General features: G+C 45.6%; 2 protein-coding genes across 3 annotated transcripts in view; one reads left to right on the top strand and one right to left on the bottom strand.

Annotated features, from left to right (window-relative positions):
• Positions 1 to 8988, bottom strand: part of CHD1L (chromodomain helicase DNA binding protein 1 like) — a 25808-nt gene extending 16820 nt beyond the window's left edge. The window contains exons 1-8 of one of the 2 annotated variants that reach the window (XM_063351602.1): positions 8855 to 8988; positions 7586 to 7698; positions 6789 to 6895; positions 5425 to 5539; positions 3850 to 3881; positions 1742 to 1823; positions 725 to 887; positions 226 to 381 (exon numbers count right to left, since the gene is read on the bottom strand). In XM_063351602.1, the coding sequence (XP_063207672.1) occupies positions 226 to 381; positions 725 to 887; positions 1742 to 1823; positions 3850 to 3881; positions 5425 to 5539; positions 6789 to 6895; positions 7586 to 7698; positions 8855 to 8951 (865 nt within the window). In that variant the 5' untranslated portion in view covers positions 8952 to 8988. Of the gene's footprint in view, positions 1 to 225; positions 382 to 724; positions 888 to 1741; positions 1824 to 3849; positions 3882 to 5424; positions 6502 to 6788; positions 6896 to 7585; positions 7699 to 8854 lie in introns of those variants that run through there. The other variant, XM_063351610.1, reaches the window with a different exon arrangement.
• LOC134523118 (uncharacterized) lies at positions 8950 to 25058 on the top strand. Its single transcript, XM_063351624.1, has 20 exons — positions 8950 to 9279; positions 9392 to 9448; positions 11253 to 11290; positions 12515 to 12655; positions 14267 to 14329; positions 15491 to 15611; positions 16043 to 16135; positions 17174 to 17334; positions 18448 to 18533; positions 18768 to 18851; positions 19924 to 19986; positions 20128 to 20205; positions 20296 to 20384; positions 21101 to 21137; positions 22410 to 22558; positions 22775 to 22837; positions 23149 to 23224; positions 23883 to 23967; positions 24106 to 24193; positions 24772 to 25058. Exons 1-20 carry the CDS (start codon positions 8950 to 8952, stop codon positions 24880 to 24882), a joined length of 2013 nt encoding a protein of 670 aa, XP_063207694.1. The 3' UTR covers positions 24883 to 25058.

Genomic DNA, 25058 nt, shown 5'->3' with positions numbered 1-25058 from the left:
CTCCCTAGCTCTGCAACAGCTCAGCTCTAGATCCATGTGTCTCTTATTCTATCACAAGCTAAAACCACAAATCAAGCAGCCGAAAGCACTGAATTTGACATGTTTATTCTATGAATATTCTGCAGGCCAAAGTATCTTCCGCTTCACTACAACAGGGCATGGATTTACAAAAGGAATTAATTTTGTTTTTAAAATTAACTGGTAGGATTCAAAACCCTCAGTTACCTAGATCTTTCATCAAAATGGCCTTGTAGTACTTCCTTTGCAAAGCTGACATTCCATGGTACAGAACCACTTCCACCTTCTTTGGCAGCTCTGCAGCCACCTCAGATTTCACTCTTCGAAGCAAAAATGGCTGCAGAAGATTGTGCAATTCTTTGGCTATGCAGAGGCAGGGGAAAAAGGGAGGAGATTACTGCATTAAATTTAAGGAGTGTGTACAGTACCTTCATAACTATATTTTCAAAATAAATGTATAAGGAACCTTACATCTATTAGTGAAATGATTCAAGCATGATTTTACAAACAGAGAAACCAAAATATAGCTGCATACCTGAAATACTTAAGAGCTACATTAAGGTAAGTAATCACTACTTTTAGTGGCCTTGTTTTAAAGCTAGTCAGCATTAAAAGAAAGCAAATAAAGAGGACACAACATGCCCGTTTCCTATTCAAGATAACAACAGCTGGTTCTGACTGAAGTACAATATTGCTTATTACTGACCTGGCTCACTCTCCTTTTCAATCGCTTGATAATAGTCAACAAACTCTTTTGCTTGTTCCCTAGGAAAGATGTCAGGTTCTACAAGGCTGAGTAGGGCATACAGTTCCTGGAGGCTGTTCTGGATTGGAGTGCCTGTGAGTAGCAGGCTGAAGCCTACTGAAAACTGAAAGAACCAGCAACAAAACAAAATTATTAGGAGAAAATATCTGGAATGAAAAGTTACTTAAAGTATAACTCCACCCACACCACTCTCAAGCTTAACTTAAAGATGACAGGTGACACAGAACTGCCCGCAAAATGCTGCAAATGTCTGCCAAAATCATCCAACATAAGGTATGGTGTGACAGTCAAACAGCTCCACCAAACTGACTAGAATGGCACCAATGCAGGGAAGCTAGTGTAAGCAAAATAAGAACAAAGTGCAAAACTGACACCATTAAAATTGTCAGCTCCAGGCACTCTACGGTTCAATATTGCATACTCGGTGTTAGGTAATGAGAGGTGACCAGAACATGCTGTTGGAATAGGACAGTGAAATGAAACGTGCACTTCAGCTGGGCTAATTGCCTTCCACTTTACTGGGGGGACAAGCCCTTATTCCCACCTGACCGCGCTCAGACTTTTCTGCAGTTGCCAACCTATCATTACTCCTCATGTCTTTGCTAGCACATGGGTCATCATCTCCCACCTCCATTGTGACAACAGGCTGCAAGACCTTGCTAGAGCTTTTACCCACCAGCACTGGCATACTGCTCCCAGGCACCACTTTAGTAACTCTGGTTACATCCCCGTCCCCCTTCAGACCTAGTTTAAAGCCCTTTCAATGAGTCCTGATAACTCCTGTCCCCCAAATATGGGAATCTGCCACTAAATATGGGAATCTGTTCAACCAGCTCTGATGGAAACTGCTTGTGGCCCAGAGCTTAATAAATACTTGGAGGAACAAACAGAGAATCTCTATGCTATACTGAAGAGGAAAAAGTCTTTAGACACTGTAAGGTAGATGAGTTATTTTACCTCAGAAAGCGTCTTGTAAAGCAGAGAACTTTGATTTTTCAGTCTGTGAGCTTCATCTACAACCAAGGCAGACCAGTTAAAGCTGAACAAACACAAAACAGCATCTTCAGTTAGTGGCTGACAATTCATTCTTGTAAGCACAAAAAGACTGAAACAAGTGGTGGCTCTGCTTGGCTGAACTTGAGATAGTCCCACCCCATGAACAACAAGCAAACATCACAGGTTGGGTGGGAGGAATTCACAGGTACTGGTTTTCAAGAGCCAATGCAGCTTCTTAACTATAGCCTTGATGAGTTTCTCTGCAATCAAAACTTTGTTCAAGTGAACAAATTCACTTGAATTTGTTGCTTCACCCTCAAAATGGTGAAAATGACATAAGCACAAGTTAGTCAAACATTCAAGGAGATCTACAATTTGGAAAAAGACACATGAAACTAGGCCATAGCACCCGTGCAAAAACTCAACAGCTCTCAGGAGGTAGCGATGACAGAGTGATTACAAGTCTTTTGCAAATCACCCAAGACAGGAGCTTCAACTTATTCTAGGTTCATACAGCTATATAGAGTGTTTCCTCAAGTAGGCTGCAGAATCACTGTTGATCTAGTAGATCCGCTAGGCTTCATACAAACTCCAGATCTTTTCAAACCTTAGTGCTTGTTCCTGCTTATCACTAGGGTTTCAACTTCTACATCAGAGAGCGATTTCCATGCAGTCACGTCTGGCTGATGGGTAGGCAGGGAAAAGAAAGCAGCTTTTCTTAGCCACATGCTCCTCTTCCCAGTGGAATACAAGGGCTACATACAAACTATCTACATTCTCCCCACAGCCTTTCTGTTTGCCTTGATTCCCCTCTTCACTATTAAAGAGTGGTTCTCCATTGCCAGGACAGTCAAATGTCATTATTCTTATTCTACAGGCTCAGGAACCAAATTACAGAGGGGACACTGCAGTGCGAAGCATTGCAGAAACGCACGTGCAGAGCTGAGTCTGATCTCTCGTGCATCTGCTTCTACACAGGACAAGGTGCAAATGATTAGCAACCACTTTTTTCAGAAGGAAGACCAGAGGGCAAAAAAACCCCAAATTTGAGTGACATGGCTTTGATATTACGTGCTAGCCTTAGAAGTAGGAAACTGCACTGGAGATGACATTTCTGTGATACTAGGGCCAGTTACTTTCTCTTTCTGGGTACTATATACCAAAGCTAAACTGCAAAATAAGCAGAATCATACGCAGCAGTGCAGTACATGATATGGAACTGTAAGAACAGTATAGCTGTGGCTACCTTTCATTAGGCCTGGCTTCTACCATCATGCATTAATCCAGCACAACTTGCTATTTCCAGCAGCGGCCAAGGACAGGTGCTTTGCTGAAAGACAACAGCGTGCCCGTAGCAGGGCCTGACTAGTTCTGGGAGATCCAAAATTGTGTCAGTGAGGGACACTAGGTTTCTGCTCCTACCCTCATGATATCTGGCTGACCCCAGCATTCATCACAGCGCTTATCACTACCGCAAGGCATTGGTGCTATTACTAAAAAATATGAAAACTCCTTCCCATTTCAACTGTAGGCTTCTGTAAAATCCTGCATGACCATGACAATACTTTCTACAGGCTGAATTTCAGTCATATAATCAGTCATGCTAGAAAGCGTAATGCTCCAGAAGCCCTCCACAGTTCTGACTGGTGCAAGAGGCAATAAACTTCAAGATATGGTATTAGCACGTGATTACCATAGTATAATGCAGGTGAATTTCAGCAAATTTTGCACCTAATACCTTTATAATCTGAAGATCTTGAAGACCTCCTCTGTTCCAAGTATCAGTCTTCTGGACTGATATTTAGTGTAGTGCTATAAGCCACTATGTATCCTATTATTTTGAGTTAACTGGCTTGAAAACTGTCCTTGGGGTAAGTTCACTTACATCTTAGCTGACATTAAAGATTCTTCACTGAAAGCTGGTACAGACAAAGCTCTAATCACAAGCAAAGAACATCCTTGGCTCTTGTGAAATAAGCACAGGATCTCATGCACATACTAACATACACTTAAGAAATCACTGTCAGATGTGCAGAATTAGATTTGAAAAAAGTTAAAACCAGACTCACGATTTTAGAAATGCTGCATCTTTCAGACAAATCTGCAATTAAAAGAAATGAACCGTGATTTATGACTTAAGTTAACACACCAGTTAAGAAACAGAACATCTTTTTGTCTACTTGCAAACTGTGGTGGAATGGAGGAGAATGGAATGAAGCCACTTATTACCTGAGGAACGTAACACGACAGCTATTGTAACCACAAGCTGTTGTGATCCTACATTTTAACTTATCTGGCAAAACACCAGCAGCAGAACCTCAGAGAATTAATGGAAATTTACACACACCATAAATGCTCTTCAGCTCTGTAAAGTTTTTCATATCTTTCTCACTCAGTAAGAAACAGCATGCCCCTTCAGCATCACAGTCTCTTTCAGTCTAACCAAATATATGCTTCAGTGGATTAATCTAAGCTATTACAATGACCTGATAGCATCCTAAAGTGTAGACTTTGCTTGCCCAACTTCAGATTCAGAGGAAGAGAAATCAGGTAGCTCAAGATAAATCCTTAAAAAGCACAGAATTCTATCGTCAAAAGCAACAAAGACAAGAAAAATCCCGGCTAAGTGCATATCTTGATACAGTTGATTGCTTTCTTGGACTTGCTTCAGTATGAGCACCTCTATTTATCACATTCAGGACAAGGGTTATCACTACTCCCCACTCCCGTTTGTGTGACATGGAAAAAGATTCAGTGTACCTGAATGGTGAGCACAGGTCACACAATTCCCAGTGGGAAGAGACCGTAAAATACTTGAAGAGTGGAAAAACAGAAGGGCAAAGGGAAAGGGAGATCGGAAGGGAAATGGAAGAGGGGAGGGGAAAAAAAAAAAAGGGAACTGTAAGAAGTGGTTTTCATCTAATTTCAAGTTGATGTGTTTGTTAAAAGATTGTTAAAATAAAATCAAAGTGCTGATAAGAAGTAACACCTGAGTGGGACTGGCTCATAAGAGAAAAATAAGGGCTTTTTCCCACTCCAGATAACTAAGCACAGGATCATGCTAAGTCCAAAGCAGTGATCAAGGAAACAACCCTATTCTGGTTAGTTCCATTTACAACAGGACAGGACCTTCTCAGGAGAGCTATGATCAGATTCAGCCCAAAGTCCTATCAATTGTAACAGGAACGTAACCATTTTGCAGTCCAGGAATGAGAGTTTTGTCCGAGGAGGGCATGCTGAAAGGGGCACGAAAAAGGCAAACTCTTTCTAAGCGTTCTTGCATTGCCCAATTAATAGAATCTTAATAAACATCACAGATATGCATGCTTCTATTAAATATTTCAGGTCTGTAAGACACCATACAAAGTCAATGCAGATACCATTTAGCATTAGTTAAGGATGGACATGGGTCTGTTTTCTTTGCTCAAGGTGTGATGCAGCTATGCAGTAATGCTGGGGTTAAAGTAGATTATCTTAGGGGCACAAAAACCGCAGCAACTTAGTTCAGTTTGTAGAATGGGTAACACAGTAGAAAATCACTGAGGAAGGTCAGAGATGAATACCGAGGACAAGGCATGAGATGGGTGGTACAGGGGAATGGAAAAGGCAAGGAAAAACTTTATCCCTCCTTTCAAGTGACATACCTCATATGTTGTCAAGAGCACATGGAGGTGAGATTGCTCTTTCAGGTTCTGCTGCAGTTTGGGTCGTTCCTCCTTGCTGCCTACGTATGTCACAAAGGAAAGACCTGGAGCAAACCTATCGTCAAGAGAAAGACAGCAAAAACAGTGAGTCAAGCTAAGTCTTTCATGTTTAAGACCCTCAACCCCATTATCAAACATAGCTACTGCACAGATAATGAGAACCTCCTATCCAAACACCCTACCCTCTTGTGAGATGTGGCTGGATCTCAGCTTTTGAACCTAACCCCTTCCTGACTAGTATGCATCTCACGTTGGCACCTCAGCTGCTGGTTCTGGTCTGGACAAGTCACAAATAAACTGCCTTCTCCTAGGTCTCACAGTTCAACACAGATGACTGAAAACCAGTCTCATGGCCCATCTGTTATTCTGAACTGAAAAAGCTCATGAGAAGGTAGTGAATGAATAGAGTTTGCCCAGTTGGGGCCAAAGAATTGGCCTAAATCATGCTAAAATAAAGGGAATGTCTGCAGCAAACAGATCTAAGTCAGGGCCTCAAAAATCTATCCTCTTAGCCAAGAAGCAGATAAAACCAGTTCCATGGAGGAAGAGTTGGGGCCATAAATTTTTTCCTCATTTAATCCCACCACTGATATTTGGCTAATGGTCCTCCTGTTCACTGCTTATCAATGAAGGAATGCATTCTACCCCAACTATTCCCACTGCAAGTCTATCCAAATCAGGCCAGTTCACTTCAGAATGTAACCTGGATGACTTCAGATCCTCAGAGACAGCATTGCCTGATAGTCACATAGACAGAGTTCTGTTCTAATCTTCAGCTTTCCGCCCTTCCTCCTAAAAGGAATCTTTGGGCTCCAGCTCAAAAATGTATGATTTCAGGGCATGGCAAATGTGCCATCAGCACAGACTTTGCATGCCAGTGAAGATGGGTTGCATGCACAGATGTAATGTGTTTTGCATGCATATGTGAGCATGCCATGAAAGATACTATTCAACTTGGGTCTTACCTTTCATTATACAGAATCCTGGGTGTCTTCAGCAGATTTTGCCTAAGAGAGGCTGATCATGGAGGGTTACAAATCAATAAAAAGCAAGGAGCTAGTGGGGGCATTTGGGCTGAAAGTCAGACAAGACTATAAGTTGGATGAAATCATGTATACCACAGCATTCTAAAGACTACACATTAACTGCAAGTGGTGTTTGCATGGATTTGTTGTTTTGGCAGCTCCCATTTTTACTTTTCTTCCTTTTGAAAGGAAGAAAACTGTTGTACTGAGCCCATTTGAAGAGAATCTTTGTAACCTGTTGTGCAAGAATATGATGAGCCAGACAACTGTTAAACTTACCTCTCCAGTTCTTCCTTCCAGTTGCTCAGAACGGACAAAGGACAAAGTATCAGAAATCTCCCTTTGTTTGTTATTTTTTTTGTCAAATAAAGAAGTAGAGAAATAGTCTAGAAGGCAAGGAAAATATTGGGGTTTTTTATAATAAGAAAAGAGTTAAATGCAATAGCCTGAACCCACATAAACTGTCTCCCTCTTGAGCTTTTTAGCTGGTTCCCCTAGGTTCTCTAGCACAAGAGAATGTCAAGTGAGATCCACCATCAATGACAAAAAAGCTTGGATCCCAAAACGTGACCTCGAAATCTGCAGCCCCTTTCCAAAGGCCTTTCTCCACAGTCACAAAAAAGAAGACCTACCATACAACACTTTCTAAAACTACCAGCTTGTTATTTAAGACGCATTGAATACCACCACCTGAACCACAGCACAAATGTTCGTCTTTACAACAAAACTGAAACCCATTTAAAAACTTAACAAAAAAGCAGCACTGAAAAATTTACACCTGTAAATTTTAATCCATGTGTGGACAAACCCAAAAATCATCTTGTTGCAGATGCATCAAAATGACATACTCCTTTCCCTGCTGGCTGTGTACTGTCCCTTCAGCTCCGTGCACTATGAATTAGTTAGATATTCAGATGTCATGTAAAAATGACCACTCACCTTTTTACAAAACCCTGAAACTTTTTTGGAGTGTCATTCAGGACGTAACAGAGGTTTTAAGTGATGGAGGAGTGAAAGAAACAATGAGTATGCACTTTAGAATGGGCCTGATTAACTGACCAATCACTATAACACACCTGACAAGTCTTCCCAAGACCCATCTCATCGCCCAGGATACAGCCATGCTGGACTTCGTAGCATTGCACCAGCCAGTTTACACCTTCTAATTGATAGGGACGAAGCTTAATGCCTGAGAACAAAAGCAATTTGTTACATTTACATAGTCATCCAATACACTCCATACACAGTTACACCTTGAAGCCACCAAAACCAGTTCTGCACAACCAGGCCTTCCCAAACAACTGCCTTGCAAGAAAAGTGCACTAGTTTTCAGCAGAAGCTGGTTTACCTTGCTGGAGAGCAGAGACACCAGTGTTACTGCAAATCAATTAAATTAAACCATATTCAGGAACTTGTACACACAGAAATGCCCCAAGTCACTATAAAGGCCCGCACAATGAACATAATCTGGTAATGAAGCCACTACTTTGCATTCCTAAAAGACAGCTTAATTTTTAGCTCCAGCCCCTTTTAAAAATACTTAAGTACAACATCCAGGGACACCCTTTATGCTACCGGAAATCTGCACACTCTACTATTGTATAATAATAATTTCTCACCAAGATGTTTTCCAGCTTTCCTACCCTTAATCTAGGGCTGACTTCAAGCGTAGGTCACTGTAGCTACTACCACCATTGCTATCCTTATTATGGTAGCATCATAGAATGGTTTGGGTTGGAAGGGACCTTAAAGATCACCCAGTTCCAGCCCCCTGCCACGGGCAGGGACACCTCCCACTGGACCAGGCTGCTCAAAGCCTCATCCAGCCTGGCCTTGAACACTTCCAGGGGTGGGGCATTCACAACTTCCCTGGGCAACCTGTTCCAGCGCCTCACCACCCTCACAGTAAAGAATTTCTTCCTGATATCCAATCTAGATCTACCATTTTCCAGTTTGAAGCCATTACCCCTCATCCTATCACTACATACCCTTTAAAAAAGTCCCTGTCCGGCTCTCATGTAGGCCCCCTTCAGAAGCCACTATTACAGAGCAAAGACATCAAAACAAACACAAAACAAGTAAAGCCGGAGTTCTCAAGATCATTTCCTTGTACCTGGACTCAAGTGCTGCATACTGTTAACAAGTCCCCTGTATTTACACTTTTTTATTTATTTCAGGCCCGGGGGCTGTTAACACAGAGCCCCGACGACCAAGCACCAGCCCCCCCCCCCCCCCCCCCCCGCAGAGAAACCTCCCGGGCCTCCACCGCTCCCTCACCACCCCTTCTCCCGGGGGGGGGGGGCAGCCCCCGGTGCCTGCCCGGCTGCCGGCGGCGTCCCGCTAACCTGTCAGACCCCACCGGTAAACGTCCTCCTCCTCCAGGCCCGGACCCCCCGTCCGGGCGCCGGCGGCGCGGCCAAGCGCCTGGTAGAAGCGGGACATGGCGGGCGACGCGGGAGGCCCGGTCTCGCCAGGCACCGGGCGGGCACCGCGCCGCTCCCGCCGTTCACTCCCTCAGCTCCGGGCGGGGCGCAGGCGCCCTCGGTGGCAGGCGGGACCAGGCCCCAGCACCGCCCCGGCAGCGGGAGGGCTCGGTGGAAGGAGGGAGATGGCGGCGCAGCTGCTGCTTCTGCTCCTGTCGCTGCTGCTGCCGGCAGCCACCTTCTACCTGTGCTGCGTGCGGCGGCACACCGGTAGCGCGGGGGCCGTGCTGCGCCGCCGGCAGCCGGGACGGGCCGAAGAGCGGGGCCGCTGGCGGCCGCGGGACACTGTGAGCGCCGGGAAGGGAGCCGGGAGGGCGGCCGGAGGGGTGGCGGGAGGAAGGAAGGGAAGGGAAGGGAGGGAGCGGGGTCCGGCCCTTACCTGTCGCCTCCTCTCCGCAGTGGGCACCGCGGCTGTGCGGCTCCGGACTGCGCCTCTTCGTCCATGTGGCCAACACGGTGAGTCGGGGCGAGGGGGACGGGTGGCCGCCCCGGGGCCAGTAGCGGGGCTGCCTGGTAAACAAGGCAGTAAAACCCGGGGTTGCTGGGGGAAAGCGGCCAGGGCTGCCGGGGGTTTCGGAGGGAGGAGGCGGGGGGGGAGTGTCTCGGTGGGAAGGTAAAAGCCCCGTTTGTAGGGAAATTGTAGGGAGATGGGGGCGTTCTGTGGGGCTTCGGGTACACCCTGTCCCCCAGGTGGGATGCCGGAGAGCTGGCCTCTGGGTGAGGGTGTCGTGAGGGCCCGAAGCCGACATCAGACTCAGAATACAGCTGCCACCAGCTTTCCTTGGAGGTGAAGGGGTTCGGGTCCTTCAGCCCTCTGAGCGGGGTTGTCAGGGAAGGCGCCGAAGGCAGCTTTACCCCTCAAGCTCTTCCTCGGGTGGGCTTTGGCACTGAAGGCAGCTGTGTCCCCCCAGAGCTCTTCCTTGGTTGTCTTTGGTGCTGAAGGCAGCCATCGTACCAGAGCTCTTCCTGGCGTGGCCTTTGGCGCTGAAGGTAGCTGTCCCCCCTTGGCTCCTCCTCGAGTGGTCTTTGGTATTGAAGGCAGCTGTCCCACCAGTGCTCTTCCTCGGGTGGTCTTTGCACTACCTTTGAGCCTGTGGGTTGATTCCCACCAAGGCCGGTGTGGAGGAGGCGTGACCACCCTATGGCAGGGTGCTGGGAAGAGAAAAGCCCACGTCCCCTTGGCAGTGAGCACCTTGCGGCATCGTCCGCCCAAAAGCAGGTGGATTTTGCTGCTGCTGCTGGGCCTTTCCTTTTGAGCCGGTGTCAAGGTTAGGCATGAAGGTCTTATTCCAGCAGTGTGACCTGTTACAGAGCTTAGTGGCTGGTGGGGCCTGGAGTGAAAGCTAGTATTGGGTTTATTCATGAAAATACCTTGCAAGTGGCTTTCTTCCAGAATACCTCTTTATCCCTTGCTTTGTGTCTGCTTCTGGTGCATGACCCTGGGCTTGTTTCCTTTCCTGACATCCCCCTTGAAGGGGGGATGCAAGATTCTCAATCTCTTAGAGAATTGTGCTGGTTTAGATGAGATGTAGATTAGGAAAAAAAAAGAGACTGCAATTCTTATGTAATGTATGAGGCAACATATCAGTTCATGGATCTAGGAGCATGAGCCTTGCTTCAGACCTGTACTGTGTTTGCACATCTCTTAACAGATTTTTGAAGTCCATTGTTGAGCTATTACGACAGGCTAGAATCAAGGCCGGTCTCTTTGGGGCCACTGGTATTGCTACACTGGGAACCAAGGTATTCAAAGAGTGTTTTCAGCTGCCTGCTACCACGGAGTCTCTAAATTTCTTGTGCTTTTCCAAGTTGACTTGGTTTACTGTAGGAGCTGGTTGAGTAACAGGAAAGATCCTAACAGGGGGAGAAACAAACTAATAGGCTTCTACTTTCTCCAATGTTTGCGTAATCTGTGGAACATGAAGAAAGGAACGTGTGGGAGCTATATAGATGCTTCTTAACAGCGTTGCAGCCTGCAGCTGCAGGCTTTCCAGACCGAGTCAGGGAAGGACAAAGGCAGGAGAGCCAAAGTATACACTCTTTATAGTTATATAAATATGAGAGGTGGAGGGAAAGCATTTCGGGCCAGTTTTGTGGCCTGAAATAGAAGGATTTGTGCTATTTTTTTACTACATAGCATTGCATGCTCTCTAGGGTGAGACTGCAGCAATTGTGAGCACATTCAGCATTCCTTGTCTAGTGAGGAAGGTGTTCAGGTCAAAGTTACTGCAAACCAATGTTTCTGCTTACTTTCTTCTAGGCTTTTGGACAGATCTGCTTACTGCCATTCTTAATAAGGTAAGAGTGGGGAGTTTTCTCCCCCTCCAAGTTTCTTTTTTTTTTTTTTTTAAGATGCTCACATTGCATACCACTTACAGGCTATCTGAAATGACCTTTTCTAAGAGGGAAGCTGCATAACATGATTGGAGAATGAGCAAGACTGTGTCGTAGATGTTGTTTACTGGATTATTTTTTAAACTACTCTAGTTTGAGTGGGTCTCCGTCAGAAGAAATTAGCCTTTTTTTCACACTCAGGCAGGTGCATAGAAACCGGATTCTCCAGCTCGCCTCTTTGCCTTTCTTTCAAAGCTGTGCAAAGGATGAGCGAATGTCCTGTGTTTATCACTGATAGTGGTAAAAGAATAGTAGTAGTGGGGAAATGAGGCCAGACATGAAGTTCAGAGGTTTTAGTATGTTCTTTTGAAAGATATTCACTATTTTAGGTCAGCCTTTGCTCTTTCTCTCTCACTTATGTTTTTGTTTAGAAACTGTGCTTTCAAGTGTACGTGGCACTAAGAGCCACTCAGGTAAGAGGTGTCAGGAACCTCGGGCTCACGCTTGGCTCACATAGTTTGCCCATGATTTAATGGGTCGTCTGTGCAGGACACTGAAAAATGTATTAAGCATGATTGGTACCCCTGAACTTTTACTTGGGGCATGGACTTTTTGAGTGAATCAAACCCAGACAAATGTCACTGCTGTTATACAGCAGATCACTCCTTGACTTCTATGACAGGGTCTCAATTTCCTGGCTTTACATGTTCCAAGCCCTGGACTTGTGCTGCAATCCCTGTTGTATTTGGTTGCAAACGAACAATGTTGAATGAACAAACTATGGTCATGGAGAAGTCTGAGGAGGTGCTTGTCTTAACAGGATTAGTGCTTGAATGTGGGTTTACACTACTTTCTCCTTTTCTTTTCCTCTCCGTTTTCTGTCTTTATTGGTCTGTAGGTGATATGTCTAATTAAAATGAATCGAAAACTTTCACCATTTCTTTCCCAGCTTGGGTTTACGGAGGCTGGCTGGCCCTATGTCAAGAGGTAGGAGGCTTTGTTAAGCAAGCAGAGTAGACTTGATCCTGCCTTTAGGAAAGGTGTGAGAGATTATCTTGTCACTGTTGCAACTCCCTGCTGTGAGAGCAGACTGCTAAGACAAAATGTTCTTGCGTAAGGTTTCCTCTGAAGAGTGAAAGATTAGTCATGGTAGAGCTTGCAAGCTCTAGCAGTGACTTTCTCTTTCAGGCTGAACAACTTCTCACTCATGCGTTCACTTGACATTCACGAAGATCCCACGTTTATCCCGGAGGTTGCTGCAGAGGTTACAGAAGACAAGTCTGAGGCTAAAAGCACTTCGGATATTATCGAGCAGCTGATAGATGCAAGGTCAGTATGTGATGCGTAAGAGTGGAGTGGAAGAACACTCATGTTGGCACTATTACATGTTAGTAGCAAACTGTCGTTGTCAGTAATCTCGATTAAAATCTTTTTCCACACACAGGTACTTTACAAAACAAATAGTGCTGTCAGTCATCTTTCCTTTTGTAGCTTATAAATCACCGATAGTTACAAGCAATATGAAGTTTCTGCAAACTTCAGGAAGTCTGCTTATTGGGGAGAGACCAAATTCAGCCCTTGCCAGGGTTCTGGTCGCACTATTAGCGCAGATACACTTAGTGGTTGGCTAGTCAGCGCATACATCCGTTTAAGTGAGTTTGCAGGTGTGCTGTTTCTTGCCTGCAAGGAATCTCAAAGAGAACACAGGGGTTGCTTGGAGGAGAGAAGGAACACAGGTTATAAAGAAAACGATCCACAAGAAATTAGGCTTTGTTAGTTATGTTGCTTGGATAAAAATCTGTTCAGCTTCTTGATTGCAGCCTATACTTGATTAAATCCCGCTAGATTCCAGGCAAAATGTTACTCGGGCTCACGTGTCTCATTGAGGTCTGACGCTGAGGTGGGAGCAGCTGGGCTGCTATGAATGCTGTCCCCATCTGGTTTTGGTTCTTAGTTGTGGGCCTATCCGGTAGTTACTGAAAATGTCTATGAGCTGCACTTCAGCATCTCACGGAGTGGGTTCTCTGTGGGTATCTCAGCTTTTAACAGGACTAAACTTGCTCCCTGCTCGAGTTCTTAAGCTAGAGCAAGGAAAAACTTTTGTCCCCTTCACTTTAGAGGGAGGGATGTACTTCCTACAGGCATTGGTTGGGGTGAGTGCAGCCTTCTGGTTCTTGTGTCCCCAGCTTCGCCAGTGATATATCGAGTATTACAGAGCAGGTTACTGGAACCTTACCTCTTCCCTGCATAGCACATTATGGTGCCGTACGCTGTCCTATTCCAGGATATGGCTTCTGGTTTGGGTGGTGATATGGAGACATCGCAGGAATAGTAATTGTAGCTAGCTCTTCAGATGACCTTATGTTCATCCTGTTATGATGAGAAATGGTCTATTTCTAATGTACTAGAGACACTGACTTAGTTTTTAAGCAGTTTGCTGATGTGAATCATTGTGTGTGCTGCATCTCTTCCCGCTCCTGCACCACACGCTGTATGTGCTGCTGGCTGTCTGGATTGAACTTGGGACAGAGATCCTGGGAGTAGGTTTACCTGTAGTATATTCTAGTAGGTTTACTTATAGTATATTCTAGCTATTCTGTAATGCTCCAGTGGTGAGTAGCAAATGTAAACCTGGAATAAATTTTGAACAGTTTAGTGACTGCTGTACTGCAGTAGAAATACAAAGCAACTATAACGTGTCAGCAAGACTGATCCCTTATTTCTGTGGCACCCTGAGTACAGCTGGTGTCTTGCCTGTGTGCAAGGAGTCTGACAGAGTGTGAGCTGAAATGCGTAAGCTAGCAGTCCCAACGGTGACCAACGAGTTTACTGTGAACGAGTGATACCCAACCTGCATTGGACTGTGATACTGAAGTCTGCAGGTCTAAACAGAGGTGGCTTTGATGGTTCACAGTTGCCCCTTTAATCCTTTCTTTGCAGGTCTGATTCTGCTAGCAATGGGTTTAGCTTCAAAGGGATCAAAGACTACCTGGACTGCTACCGGTAGGTGAAATTATGGTCTGGAAACAACCTGTCTCACATGTTCCCCTGCTGCGGGCTGTTACTGTTCCACAAGCTCTCAGGCATCTCTTTCTTAGGATTGTCCTTGAGGTACCACTCTTTAGCATCACCCTCTGCAATCCTTTCCCTCTAATAGAATAATGAAGGAAAGCCAACTGGGAGAGCTGGCACAACTTTTACAAGCCCTGCAAGGGTATTTAAATGTTATTTTCCTTGGCTTATTGTCAGTCTTCTCTGGGAGAGATTTCTACATACCTTGTTTGCCCAAACACATGAGTGAGAAGGAGAGGAAGGTTCATCTGGATGATCCGAATTGCACATATTGTGGGTCTCTGAAGAATCCTTTGGTTCCCCATCTGCTTGTGCTCCTGTGAGCAGTTTGACTGCTTTCGCCCAGTAAACATGTCCAGCTGGGGAAGAGCTGAAAGCACGTCCCTGACTCTGAGGTTCTGTGAGCTGTTGGCTGCTTGGTAACTCCTGGTTGCCTCTGGGACATATGTCAGATGTGGAGCACTCGGATAAATCCTGTTGCACTCCTGACACTTGTTCCTGAAGTGCCACCTCTGCCAGTAGGCTGCGGCCTTGGAGCAAAAGGCTGACACTGCAGTCTGCTGTTGTAGGTGAGGCTTTCGTGTTAGCCAGAAATAGATATGTTTGTGGTATAATGTAGCCTTTTGCCAGGAGGGAGGGAAGGCCTGTTAAAGGTGGGTTATGACAGTAATGCTGTGAGCCACATCTCTGTAATGGGATGCCTGTATAAAGGGGGCTGTCCTCTTGGTCTTAGCTCGTGATATGGGAAGTTTCACAGCCTCAGGGTTTCAGGAGCTTGAGGGCTCTCTGTAAAGCTGACACCTGCCCTTCCCTGTTTATCTGGTGGTTCGGGAATATCTGGGTAAGTCTCCTAGCTCCTGCCCCTACTCTGAGGGTCGGGGGCATGCTGTGTAGGCAAACTCTCGCCTTAACGAAGGGAGTCTTCTGTCTTGATGGTGTCAACTGTGTTGAAATCATTACCACACACAGATGCTTACCTAGTTCTTGCTTACAGCTGTGACAGCTGCCATCTTGCTACATGAGAGACAAACCCGGTGTGTGGGTGTGGTGTGGGCGTCTTGTAACAAGGTCCCAACTTCTCCTGTCCTGTAGGAGTGGGAAGCTGACGCCATCTCAGGTAGCAAAGAACATCATTGCTGTGCTGGAGGACTGCGACAAATCCACGCCTCCACTCAGAGCGATAGTGCAATGGGACCAGGAGCAAATAATGCTGGTAATGTCTGCCGCTGGTAGGAGAGGGGCCCCTGCCACCCCAAGAACAGTAGCATCTATTAGAAGGAGCAGAGGCTCTTCTACTGATGTATTGCACAGAAAAATATGTACAGTTTTCCTCCCTCCTTGTGTAGAGGACTACAAACAAGTTTGCTTTCCTTTCTGCAAAGAGAGGTAGCATTAAAGCAATCTGTTTCCTGCTGGATGACTATGTTTAAAACGGGACTTCTGTGCTTATGTGGCATTCATTAGCGTAGATGCTTCCAAGCAGTAGTTTCCCATCAGCATATGGTGGAAGAAGAAAGAAACTTTTGTAGTTTGGCTCAGTAGAAGTCTGAGAAAACCATTTTTGGTATCTGTTCTGATACTGGTACTGACCTTCAGCTCGACTAAATATGTATAACATATACTTTTTTTTCTTTCCCTGTGCAGATGGCTGAGGCCTCCACTGTTCGTTACAGGAAGAAATGTACCCTGTCTTATCTGGATGGCATCCCAGTGTGCCTGAAAGAAGAGTTCAAAGTGGTGAGTTTCTTTCTGTAGCTGTCAGTTCATGCTGCAGGTGGTCAACCTGGACAACTCACTGCAACAAGGTTTTAAGGCCAACTCCTCAGCAGAAGCCTGAGAATATGTTTGTAATAAAGGGTAGTATGTGGGTTTATAATGAGTAGGATTAACAAGTTTTGCCAGGTGAAGACAGATCTTGGGTACAGCAGTCGTTCCATATATTGTATTGATCCCTTTAATCCACAGGAAGTAGAGGGTGGGAGTGGGAAACAGTCCCTCTTGTGATGAAATGAGAAAGGATAAAAGCATCTGTAACTGTCTGTATTTCGCAGGCACTGACTGCTCCACTGGCAAAGCATCCCTCTCTCCTTACCTTAAAGGACACACTTGTGTCAGAAATATGCAAGTTACTTTGAAAATTCCCTCTTGCAAGGAGTTTTGCCTGTGGCCTAACAACAGTTACCATTAAACACTCCCAGCAGTGCTACCAAGCTGTCGTAAGCTCTGCAGGGAACTACCCATAGGGTGGGAGTCCTGTTTATGTACAGATTCTTATACTGCTGCATCGAAGTGGAGTACATAGCATACCCTGCAAATGAGTCCATCTGGTATTTTGGCATCCATCTAATCCCTGTGCCTTGCTTCAAAGCACTGCAGATTTGAAATGCTGCAGCTCTGTCTGTAGAAAAATGGAAAACGGAGCTCCTGTGTGGTGTGGGGCCAAGGGGACTGTTCTGTAGCCTTTGGGCATAGCGATTATATTGCTACAGGGAGACAGACTTTTTGACCATCTACATGTTTCTGTTCCTCTGTATCATGGTATTAAAAGGACTCTGCATGGGAGAAGGACCAAATAACGAAGGCTTAAATGTTCTACCTAACAGAAACCAAAACAGGACAAGTCGAAAAGTGAAGCTTCCTAGCCCTTACTTACCCCTGTGGGTCCTAATATCTGCGGTCTGTTGTACACTTGAAGTGTGGATGTGAAGCACGCACATGTGCCTGCTTATCTTGCCATTACTTTAGGATGAATACTAAGGTGTCTTCTTGCCTAAGGTACCTTACCATCACCAAGTGGGAACAGTGTATCTCGGGACAGAGCCCGAAACAGAAGATGCTACTGTGGCCAAGAAGCTGCGAGAGGCTGGGGCTATCATTATTGGGGTCTCGAACATGCATGAACTAGGGACTGGAACAACTGGATGCAACCCTAATAGGTAAAAATCCCTTTCCCCTCTCTTCCTCTGGGTCTAGAAAGACCTAAAAGTATGTCCAGAACCGACAGGGAAGGGTACAAAAATAGGGCAAGCATGTGAGAATAAAACTGATGGAGGCACCCTGGGCAGGGAGAACCCTGGGGGTATGAAAATACAGCATTGTAGATTTGAGGGTCAGTGTAGCTGTGGAAGCCTGAAGATGGTGCCTGAAACCGAAGGAGGGAGAGGATCCAAGTGGCGTCTGTTGAGTAAGGAACTTGGTTTGCCAGGCCTTAAAGACCTGGAGGTGTGAATGTTTACAGGATGAGTGGTAGACAAACACGGTGACAGAAAACAAATAAATAGTAATCTAATGCTCAGTCACAGTAATGGCTGAAGGCCCAGAACAGTGAGAAAAGGTACAGTCATTTCAGGAGAACATAATGTTTTTATTTCCTAGCTAAAACAGCTTCACTGAAATTTGCTTTACTGTTGTGAATTTTCCAGCTATAGCCAAGCTGAGAACTGCGGTTCCAGAGCGGCAGTCCTCACAGCCTTGATGAGCCACGTGTAGAGCCATACTCATGCGTGTGCAGCTGGATGGAACTGGGGCTTCCCCTCAGCTGCAACAACGTGCCAGGGCATTTCCTCACTGTGTGAGGTCGGCTGGATACCCAGCTGCCTGGCAGGTCTCTTTGGTGTCTGGGGACTGTGGTCAGACTGGAGACTTTGGGAGCTGCTGCTCTGGGATGAAGGGCAGAGCTGAGGATGCTGACTTGCTTGTCTGTAAGAATTGCTGGCCACCAACTGCTCCACCTCTTGGAATTGCGTAATGCACTGTGGCATGCAGTAATGGCACAGTGCCGTTGCAGACAGAAGAGCTGGAGCGGCATCCTTTCTCTTGCTTTGAGTCTGTCTCCTTTGGGTAGGCTGCTTCTCGTAACAAGCAATTGGACTCTGAGGCAGAAGTCTCTTTGGCATCTTGTTTTCTAGGGACGTAGCACTATCTGGGGTAAAATGGTATCTCTTTACTAAGAGATTGGAATCCCTGAGCTGTGTTTCTGGATCTTTTCCTGCCCTGTAATGAACGCGGTCCTTCCCAGGAAAAGATTCAACACTATTTGTCTGCCTCAGGTACCACAAGATCCCTAGGAATCCCTACAAGCCAAACCACTTCACAGGTGGGAGCTCCAGTGGGTCAGCAGCAGCTGTAGCAGCAGGTAGGTGGTCCTAAATGGAGTTCAGGGGTGGTGGGAGGAAGGTCCTGAGCCAAAGTATCTCGGACATTCAGTTTTTATGAGGGGGTTTAGAAGCTGGAGGGAACTCCTAGCTGAACAGAGAGCTCTGTGTGCTGTCTTCACTACAGCTGCTGGTAGAATGGACAGGGCAATGATGTCTCTCTGATCACAGGCCAATGTGTCGGGCTTTTTTCGGTTTTGGTTTTTTTTTTGCAGGTCTCTGCCCAGTGGCTATTGGCACAGATGGAGGTGGCTCCGTGAGGATTCCTGCTTCGTTCTGTGGTGTGGTCGGGCTGAAAGGTAGAGCCCTTTAATCGTGGAGGTGGTGTGTGTCTTGTTTGGCGTATCAGATAGAATGCCACAAACAAGTCAGGTACAGTCCATTAATTCCCTTCAAGCAAAACTTGACCGAGAAACTCTGGAGTATAACACCTTGAGAGTCATGTGGGTTGGACCGGCAGAGTGGAAGTTTTCTCAGTACTGGCTATTGAACAGATATTCAAAAAAACCTGACTTACTTGAGCCAAATGCTAAATAAAGCATGCTTGCTGCTATTCTTTCTACTCGCTCGTCCCTCTTCAATCTTCCTTCTCTGCTGGGAGGTGTTCCCAACATAGCTGCATATCTGTAGTGAGCTGGTGAAAAGCATCTCCACCCACAATGGTTTTGTGTCTCCATTGTGGTCTCCAGCCACAGTGGTTTGCCATCACCCCAATTATATGGAGAGGCTGATGCTGCTCAGATTTGTGTCTGGTAAGTTAAACCTGGTAATAGGCTTATATGAAACCAGGATGTAGCCGTTCCTTCTCGCCTGAGTGTTACAAGAAGTAGCAATGTAGTTTTTGTAGTAAGAATTAATGTAATCAAGAGGAATGTGCAGAGGACATAAGAAATGCACAGGACAGTGTCCACAGCATGGAAAGTAGCAAGGCAGGATTGGCACTTGGAAGAGATGCTGGCTTTTTGGAATGGTTTACCATTCTGAAGGATCTCAGCTGCTTCGTCTCAGACCAGACACTCAGCCATTACTCTGTTTTTGCATCCTTCACATGTGATCAACTTGATTAATCTTGATTGATCTGAGGAAAATAATGATGACTATGACAAAAATGTAACTGGTCAGAAAGGCAATATTAGTACTTGCAGAAGGGAAAACAGTTTCACTCTTTGTTGAATGTATCTGTTTCACTGAGACAGATCATGGTCAGCAGAACAGGGTATTGAAAGATGAGTGACTGGGCTCTGAAATGACAGACATAGAAGTGACTGGCAGGGGTGTGTTGCTTACCCACTGGGTAGACGAGAGCCATCTAGGTCAGATCTTACTACCAACTGATGGTATCTAGCTAACTTCACGTTTCTTTTTCTCTAGGTACATTTGGGCGCATCAGTTCTCATGGCAGCTTGCCGCTCTCCTACTCCACTGTCAGTGTAGGTAAGAGGACTCGTGCACCACCTCAGGGACCTTGCTGTGTGGTGTTCTCACAAGGAAGGCAATCTGTGCCTACAAAAGACCTTGGGAGGAAGGTACTATTTACCCCTTGTCACATTTTTATCACTGATCTCTCTTTTACAGGCCCTATTTGTACCTCGGTGGCAGATGCAGCCATTGTTTACAGTATCCTTGCTGAGCCGGATCCGCTCTATCCATATGGTAGGTGAGCCCTCTTCCTTCCTGAGCCCAGGTGCTGTCTCCCTCAAGGCATCCAAGATAAAATAAGGAACTCTTGTTTGTTCCCTGCAGGACTAAAACAGCCCAAAGCAACCCTATCTGATATGTGTGCTCCTGACCTGAAAGGCTTAAAACTGGGAGTGGACCGGACATTTTTTAAGGTGCCTGTTCTATCTCTCTCTTTCTGCTGCTTTGCAAAATGAGATTTTGAAGGAATTCAGTGCATTCACTGTTCTCTTGCCTGTCATCATTAGAACTTCTCATATTTAGTCCTATAATAGGAAGAGAATATAATCTGGGTGAAAACATTGACAGGGATAAATTTTTTCCTAAAGCAGCCTTTTGAGTAAAAGTCTGTTGGAAGCATGAGGAAAGGTAATGACTCTACAGTTGATGGCAGTATGCTTCCTCATACTGCTGTTTCTGTTAGAAGCAATGCTTCTGAATTGATTACAAAAGGCAGTTAGTTTAAAATCAAATGAGGAAAATTAGCGTATCCATTTCGTGACAATGATGTAGCTGCTGAGTGGTATGTTATCATTCCAATGTAGAAACTGGGCTTGCAAGCTAGTACCGTTTGGTAATTGTAATGCAACCCCTCAAATGTGGTCAGGATTTCTTGCCTGGAGGAAAACAAGGACTCTTTCTGGCCCTGCCCCAGCGAAGAGGAGGAATATCCTCTCCTCTGGAAAAGATGACCTGCAAGCTGTTTTCTTGGAGCAGGTGGCTTAAGGCAATCCTGGAGGGGTGTGTTTCACTACCATTAGGGACAGAAGCAAGGAAAGCTCCATGAGGACCAAAGTCCTTGTGAGCATGCTCACCAAGGACAGGACGGCAGTGTCCAAAGTCTACTTAGCTCTTTCCTCTTTTTCTCTAGGCATGCGATGCTGAAGTACTATCCATCTGTGAGAAAGGTAAAGAGGAAAAGTCTGTAAGTCTTTTATTCTGTCTGAGGTCGTGGTATCATTTGGTGCTCCTCTTATGCATGCATTAAGATCTTGCCTGAAGTCCTTAAAGGCAGATGCTTAAAGAGGTCTGGCTGGACAAACAGCAGTAGCTTTGTATTAGGGAAGCCCTTCTGACTGCTGAGGGTTAAAAAGCTCAGCAGTTGTAGGCTTGTCAGGTTACAATGGAAGAATGCAGTCCAGTGTGCTAAGCCTCTGTCTGTATAAAGACAGATCTGTGCTCAGTAATACTTAGTCTGCAAGCTTTAATGGTAAAAGACTTCTAAGGGAGGGACTTGTTTCACAATATAATGTTCAGTAGGAAAAACAGGGCTAGGTCTTTGTCATGTATCCAGTCCTCTGGTATTTCCATTAAATCAGCCAAACAGTGCCTTTAAGGTGGCTTTGTCAGATTTAAACTAAGCAAAATTGATCCTGTTGAGTACTTGAGGGGGTAGGGGAGAAAGACTCTACGTTGCTTGGTATAGTAATTGGCCTCCTATGCATTGGAGCTGAGAGAGTTCACAGTATTCAGGCTTTGTTTGCCTGGTTTTCCTTCAGCCTCCTTATTGCCATAGACACTCACGCTTCTACGTGTGTGGAGTTTTCTTAGGAGAGATGTGCCATAAGCCAGTGAAATAGGCAAGCTTGGGTATTTATGAAGAAGTTGGGGTAAAAGAAAGAAAGGAATTCTTTCTAGACTGCAAAAGATTCACTTTTCGCAAAGTCTTGGTGTTCAACCTTGCTAAAGTGCATCAAGATTTAGTGAACATGCACTGTTGACCTGGTCTCCTGAGTATCCCCCAGGTTCCTCTACTATTATGGTTCAGAAGAGGCTTTGAATGGGAATCTCATGATGCTAAATAATCACTTCATGCCGATAGAATACTGGTCATGTCAAGTGCTCTAGAAAGTATTGTCAGTCCACCTTTACCTTTTAGATTAACTGGGGGTGACTAGAGGAAGGAGATGAACTTGCCTGAAATGTAGTGGGTAATTTAGGAACCTGTCTGCAAGCCCCTACCCCTCCCTTGTTGGAATATCGAGATTTAGTTAGGCTGAAGGCTTTTATCCAGGAGAATCAGCTGCAGCATTCTGCATGCCACAAGATGCACTGAAGATACTTGCTTTGTAATCACCTATGGGGTCTCTAACTTCTCAAGGGGGTGGGGATTCACAGCCCTTCTTGGAAGTCCGGTGAACTCAAGGATGCTGTCTGTGCTTTACCTGTTCTGTACTCAGCTGTGGAGCACCTGCAGAGTTTGGGAGCCAGCGTGGTTGAAGTGTCTCTTCCAGAGATAGAGGAAGTGCGAGTAGCGCATGTAATCTGCATTCTCAGTGAGATGCGGGACTTCCTGCAACCTGACTTCAATAAACATTTCCAGGAAATGGTAAGTAGCAGCAGCTCGGATCAGTGGCAGTAGCTGTCCTGGCTGATACAGAACAAGTGTCATGTCAGTGAGAAACCTGAGGCTTTCCTGCCTTTTCTGTGATGAGCCACCAGTTGGATTACTACTAATACAGGAGAGCAGACCTGGAAGAGAAGTCTTGGACTGTCACGTTCAGTTTCTTGCAAGCAGAGCCATGATCAGTGTTTTCTCTTTCAGAATTTAGAAACTCGGGCTAACCTGGCCTTGGCTTCCCAGTTCACAGCTCTGGATTATATTACGGTAAGAAGCATACTGTGGTGAAGGCACCTAGTGAAATTCTAAAGGTGGGGTAGAGGATTCTCTTAACCTCCCCATACATGTGGAAAGGTATCACTCAGCTGTACTGCCCTCTGCTGTGAAAGCATGCTGAATGGTGGGGCACAGCAGAGGACATGCCACATGGATTGGTGTCCTGCATGTGGATTCCAAACTGCAGGAATTGCGTCTTCTTTTGCAAAGGCATAGGCTCTGATGGGCAGAATCTGTCACCATCAAGCATGAGCCTCACGAACCAAGAAGGCCTGGTCAGACAGTAGTCTCTCTGCTTGCAGGCAAATCGACAGAGAACTCGGAGTATGAGATTTTTGCAAGAGATCTTCACCTCTGTGAACTGTATCCTTACACCAGGTATTGGCAGCCTTGGCCAAAGACATGGTCCCCCACAGCTGTGTGGTGCATTTTAAGAACAGTTACTCCATTAACTTTCCCTGCCCAGTTTTAAGAGCATGACTTTTGTGCAAAGGCTTCGCTGTGCCTCAAGCCTTTAGAAGATAATGCAGCCTGGTTAGAAAGACTTCTGTGTATTTCTAGATTTGCTGTATATTTATAGACTTACTGCCTATATCCATGACAGTGAGAAACTCCTTCTTGGTACTTGAAACAGGAGCTACAGAGACAGCACATTTACCCAGGAAGGACTGGATGTCTACTTATGTATGCAAATGTTCTTGCTCTAAATAGAAACTTACTACTTAATTCATAATTCCTAGTGATTTGATTGTGTTCCAGGGGTGTGAGTTTGCATCACCCATGTATATCAAACTTGTGGCTATAATGAACTGAGCTGTTCCTAGAAGATTGCACACTGCCTGACTCTTCCTTTGCTCTTTAAGCTAGTGCTGGTTGCCCAGAGAGGCTGTGGAATCTCCGTCCCTGGGGATATTCAAAAGCCATTCAGACATGGTTCTGGGCAACCTGCTCTAGTTGACTGTCCTTGAGACAGAAGGTTAAAGCTGACCTCCTGAGGTCCCTTTCAGTCTCAGTCATTCTTGTGATTCTTCCACAGCTGTTGCTTGTACTGCCCCAAGAATCTATGAATCTGACCTCTTGACTGGGAGCAGTGACTTGTCCTTCACAGCTCGATCCATGAGGTAAGAAGAATAAGATGAGCTGCACTAACTGAAATTGCTCAGGCTGTAAAGCAGGAAATAGATCCTAGCTACCTCTCCCCAAAAGATGGCTTTGCTGCTGTCCCAAGGCAGGAATGCTGATGACAGCTTTTCCCCCAGGTTTATGCAGCTTGGTAACTTCACTGGGATTCCAGGCCTTGTGGTCCCCATTGGGTATTCTACTGCTGGGCTTCCTATCAGCTTCCAGGTGAGTAGTGTCTCTTTGTGAATGCTGGGTCACAAAATCCCCAGCTGGCTTTGTCCTGAACCACTATAAACAGGTTCCTGCTGTTCCACACAGCATACTTGAGGAGTTGGCAGGTACTGGTAATAAAGTTTTAACTTGTGGGTGAAAAGACTTGCCTCAGAATAAGTCATTCCTGAATGGCAGAAGGACTCTTCAGGTATCTGGGAGATGGATTTCTCTGTCTCCCTGTCTGCTTGCATCAGTACTCACTATTTGTCACTACTCTTTGCTCTCTTTTCCTAATTTCTCAGTTCTGTAACTTCTTTAAGTCCTTCTTTGCTCTTCTCACTCTTGAAATGGGTCTCATGTAAATGAAAGGTCCATGTCTTGTAGTTAGAAGTCACACAGCTGCCTTTATCCCAAATGCAGTGATGCAGTACTTACTGGGGTAAAAGGGAAAAGCACGTGTCCTTTTGGTGCTGTTAGAGGGGGGGGAAATGTAGTTATGTTTTGCAGGGCTTTTAAGAGCATCTGTATGTGGTGATGCTACTGGTTTTTTTCCCCTTCTTTCCCTCTCTGTCTCTCTCATCTTCTCCCAGGTCATGGCAAAATGGTGGGATGAAGCTGTTCTTCTGAGGATTGGTCTGAAGCTAGAGCAGTTTCGTTACCAGACCAAAAAACCATCCATTTATTACGACATACTTGCATGACGGAGTGACCAAGATGGGGAATAAGTCTTTTTTTTTTTTTTTTTTTTTTTCCCTAGTCTGACCTGATCAAGTGTTAAGAGTGGGCTTGTTCCCAATGCTTATCTGAATGAGGCTTAGCAGCAGGCCCATTTGAGGAATGGGGAGGAAAACTGATGCTGAGCAGACATAATTTCTGC

The sequence above is a fragment of the Chroicocephalus ridibundus genome, chromosome 1, assembly GCF_963924245.1.
Source record: "Chroicocephalus ridibundus chromosome 1, bChrRid1.1, whole genome shotgun sequence".
NCBI classification, from domain to species: domain Eukaryota; kingdom Metazoa; phylum Chordata; class Aves; order Charadriiformes; family Laridae; genus Chroicocephalus; species Chroicocephalus ridibundus.
The sequence above is the reverse complement of the archived record's forward strand: the minus strand, read 5'-3'. Positions and strand labels throughout refer to the sequence as shown.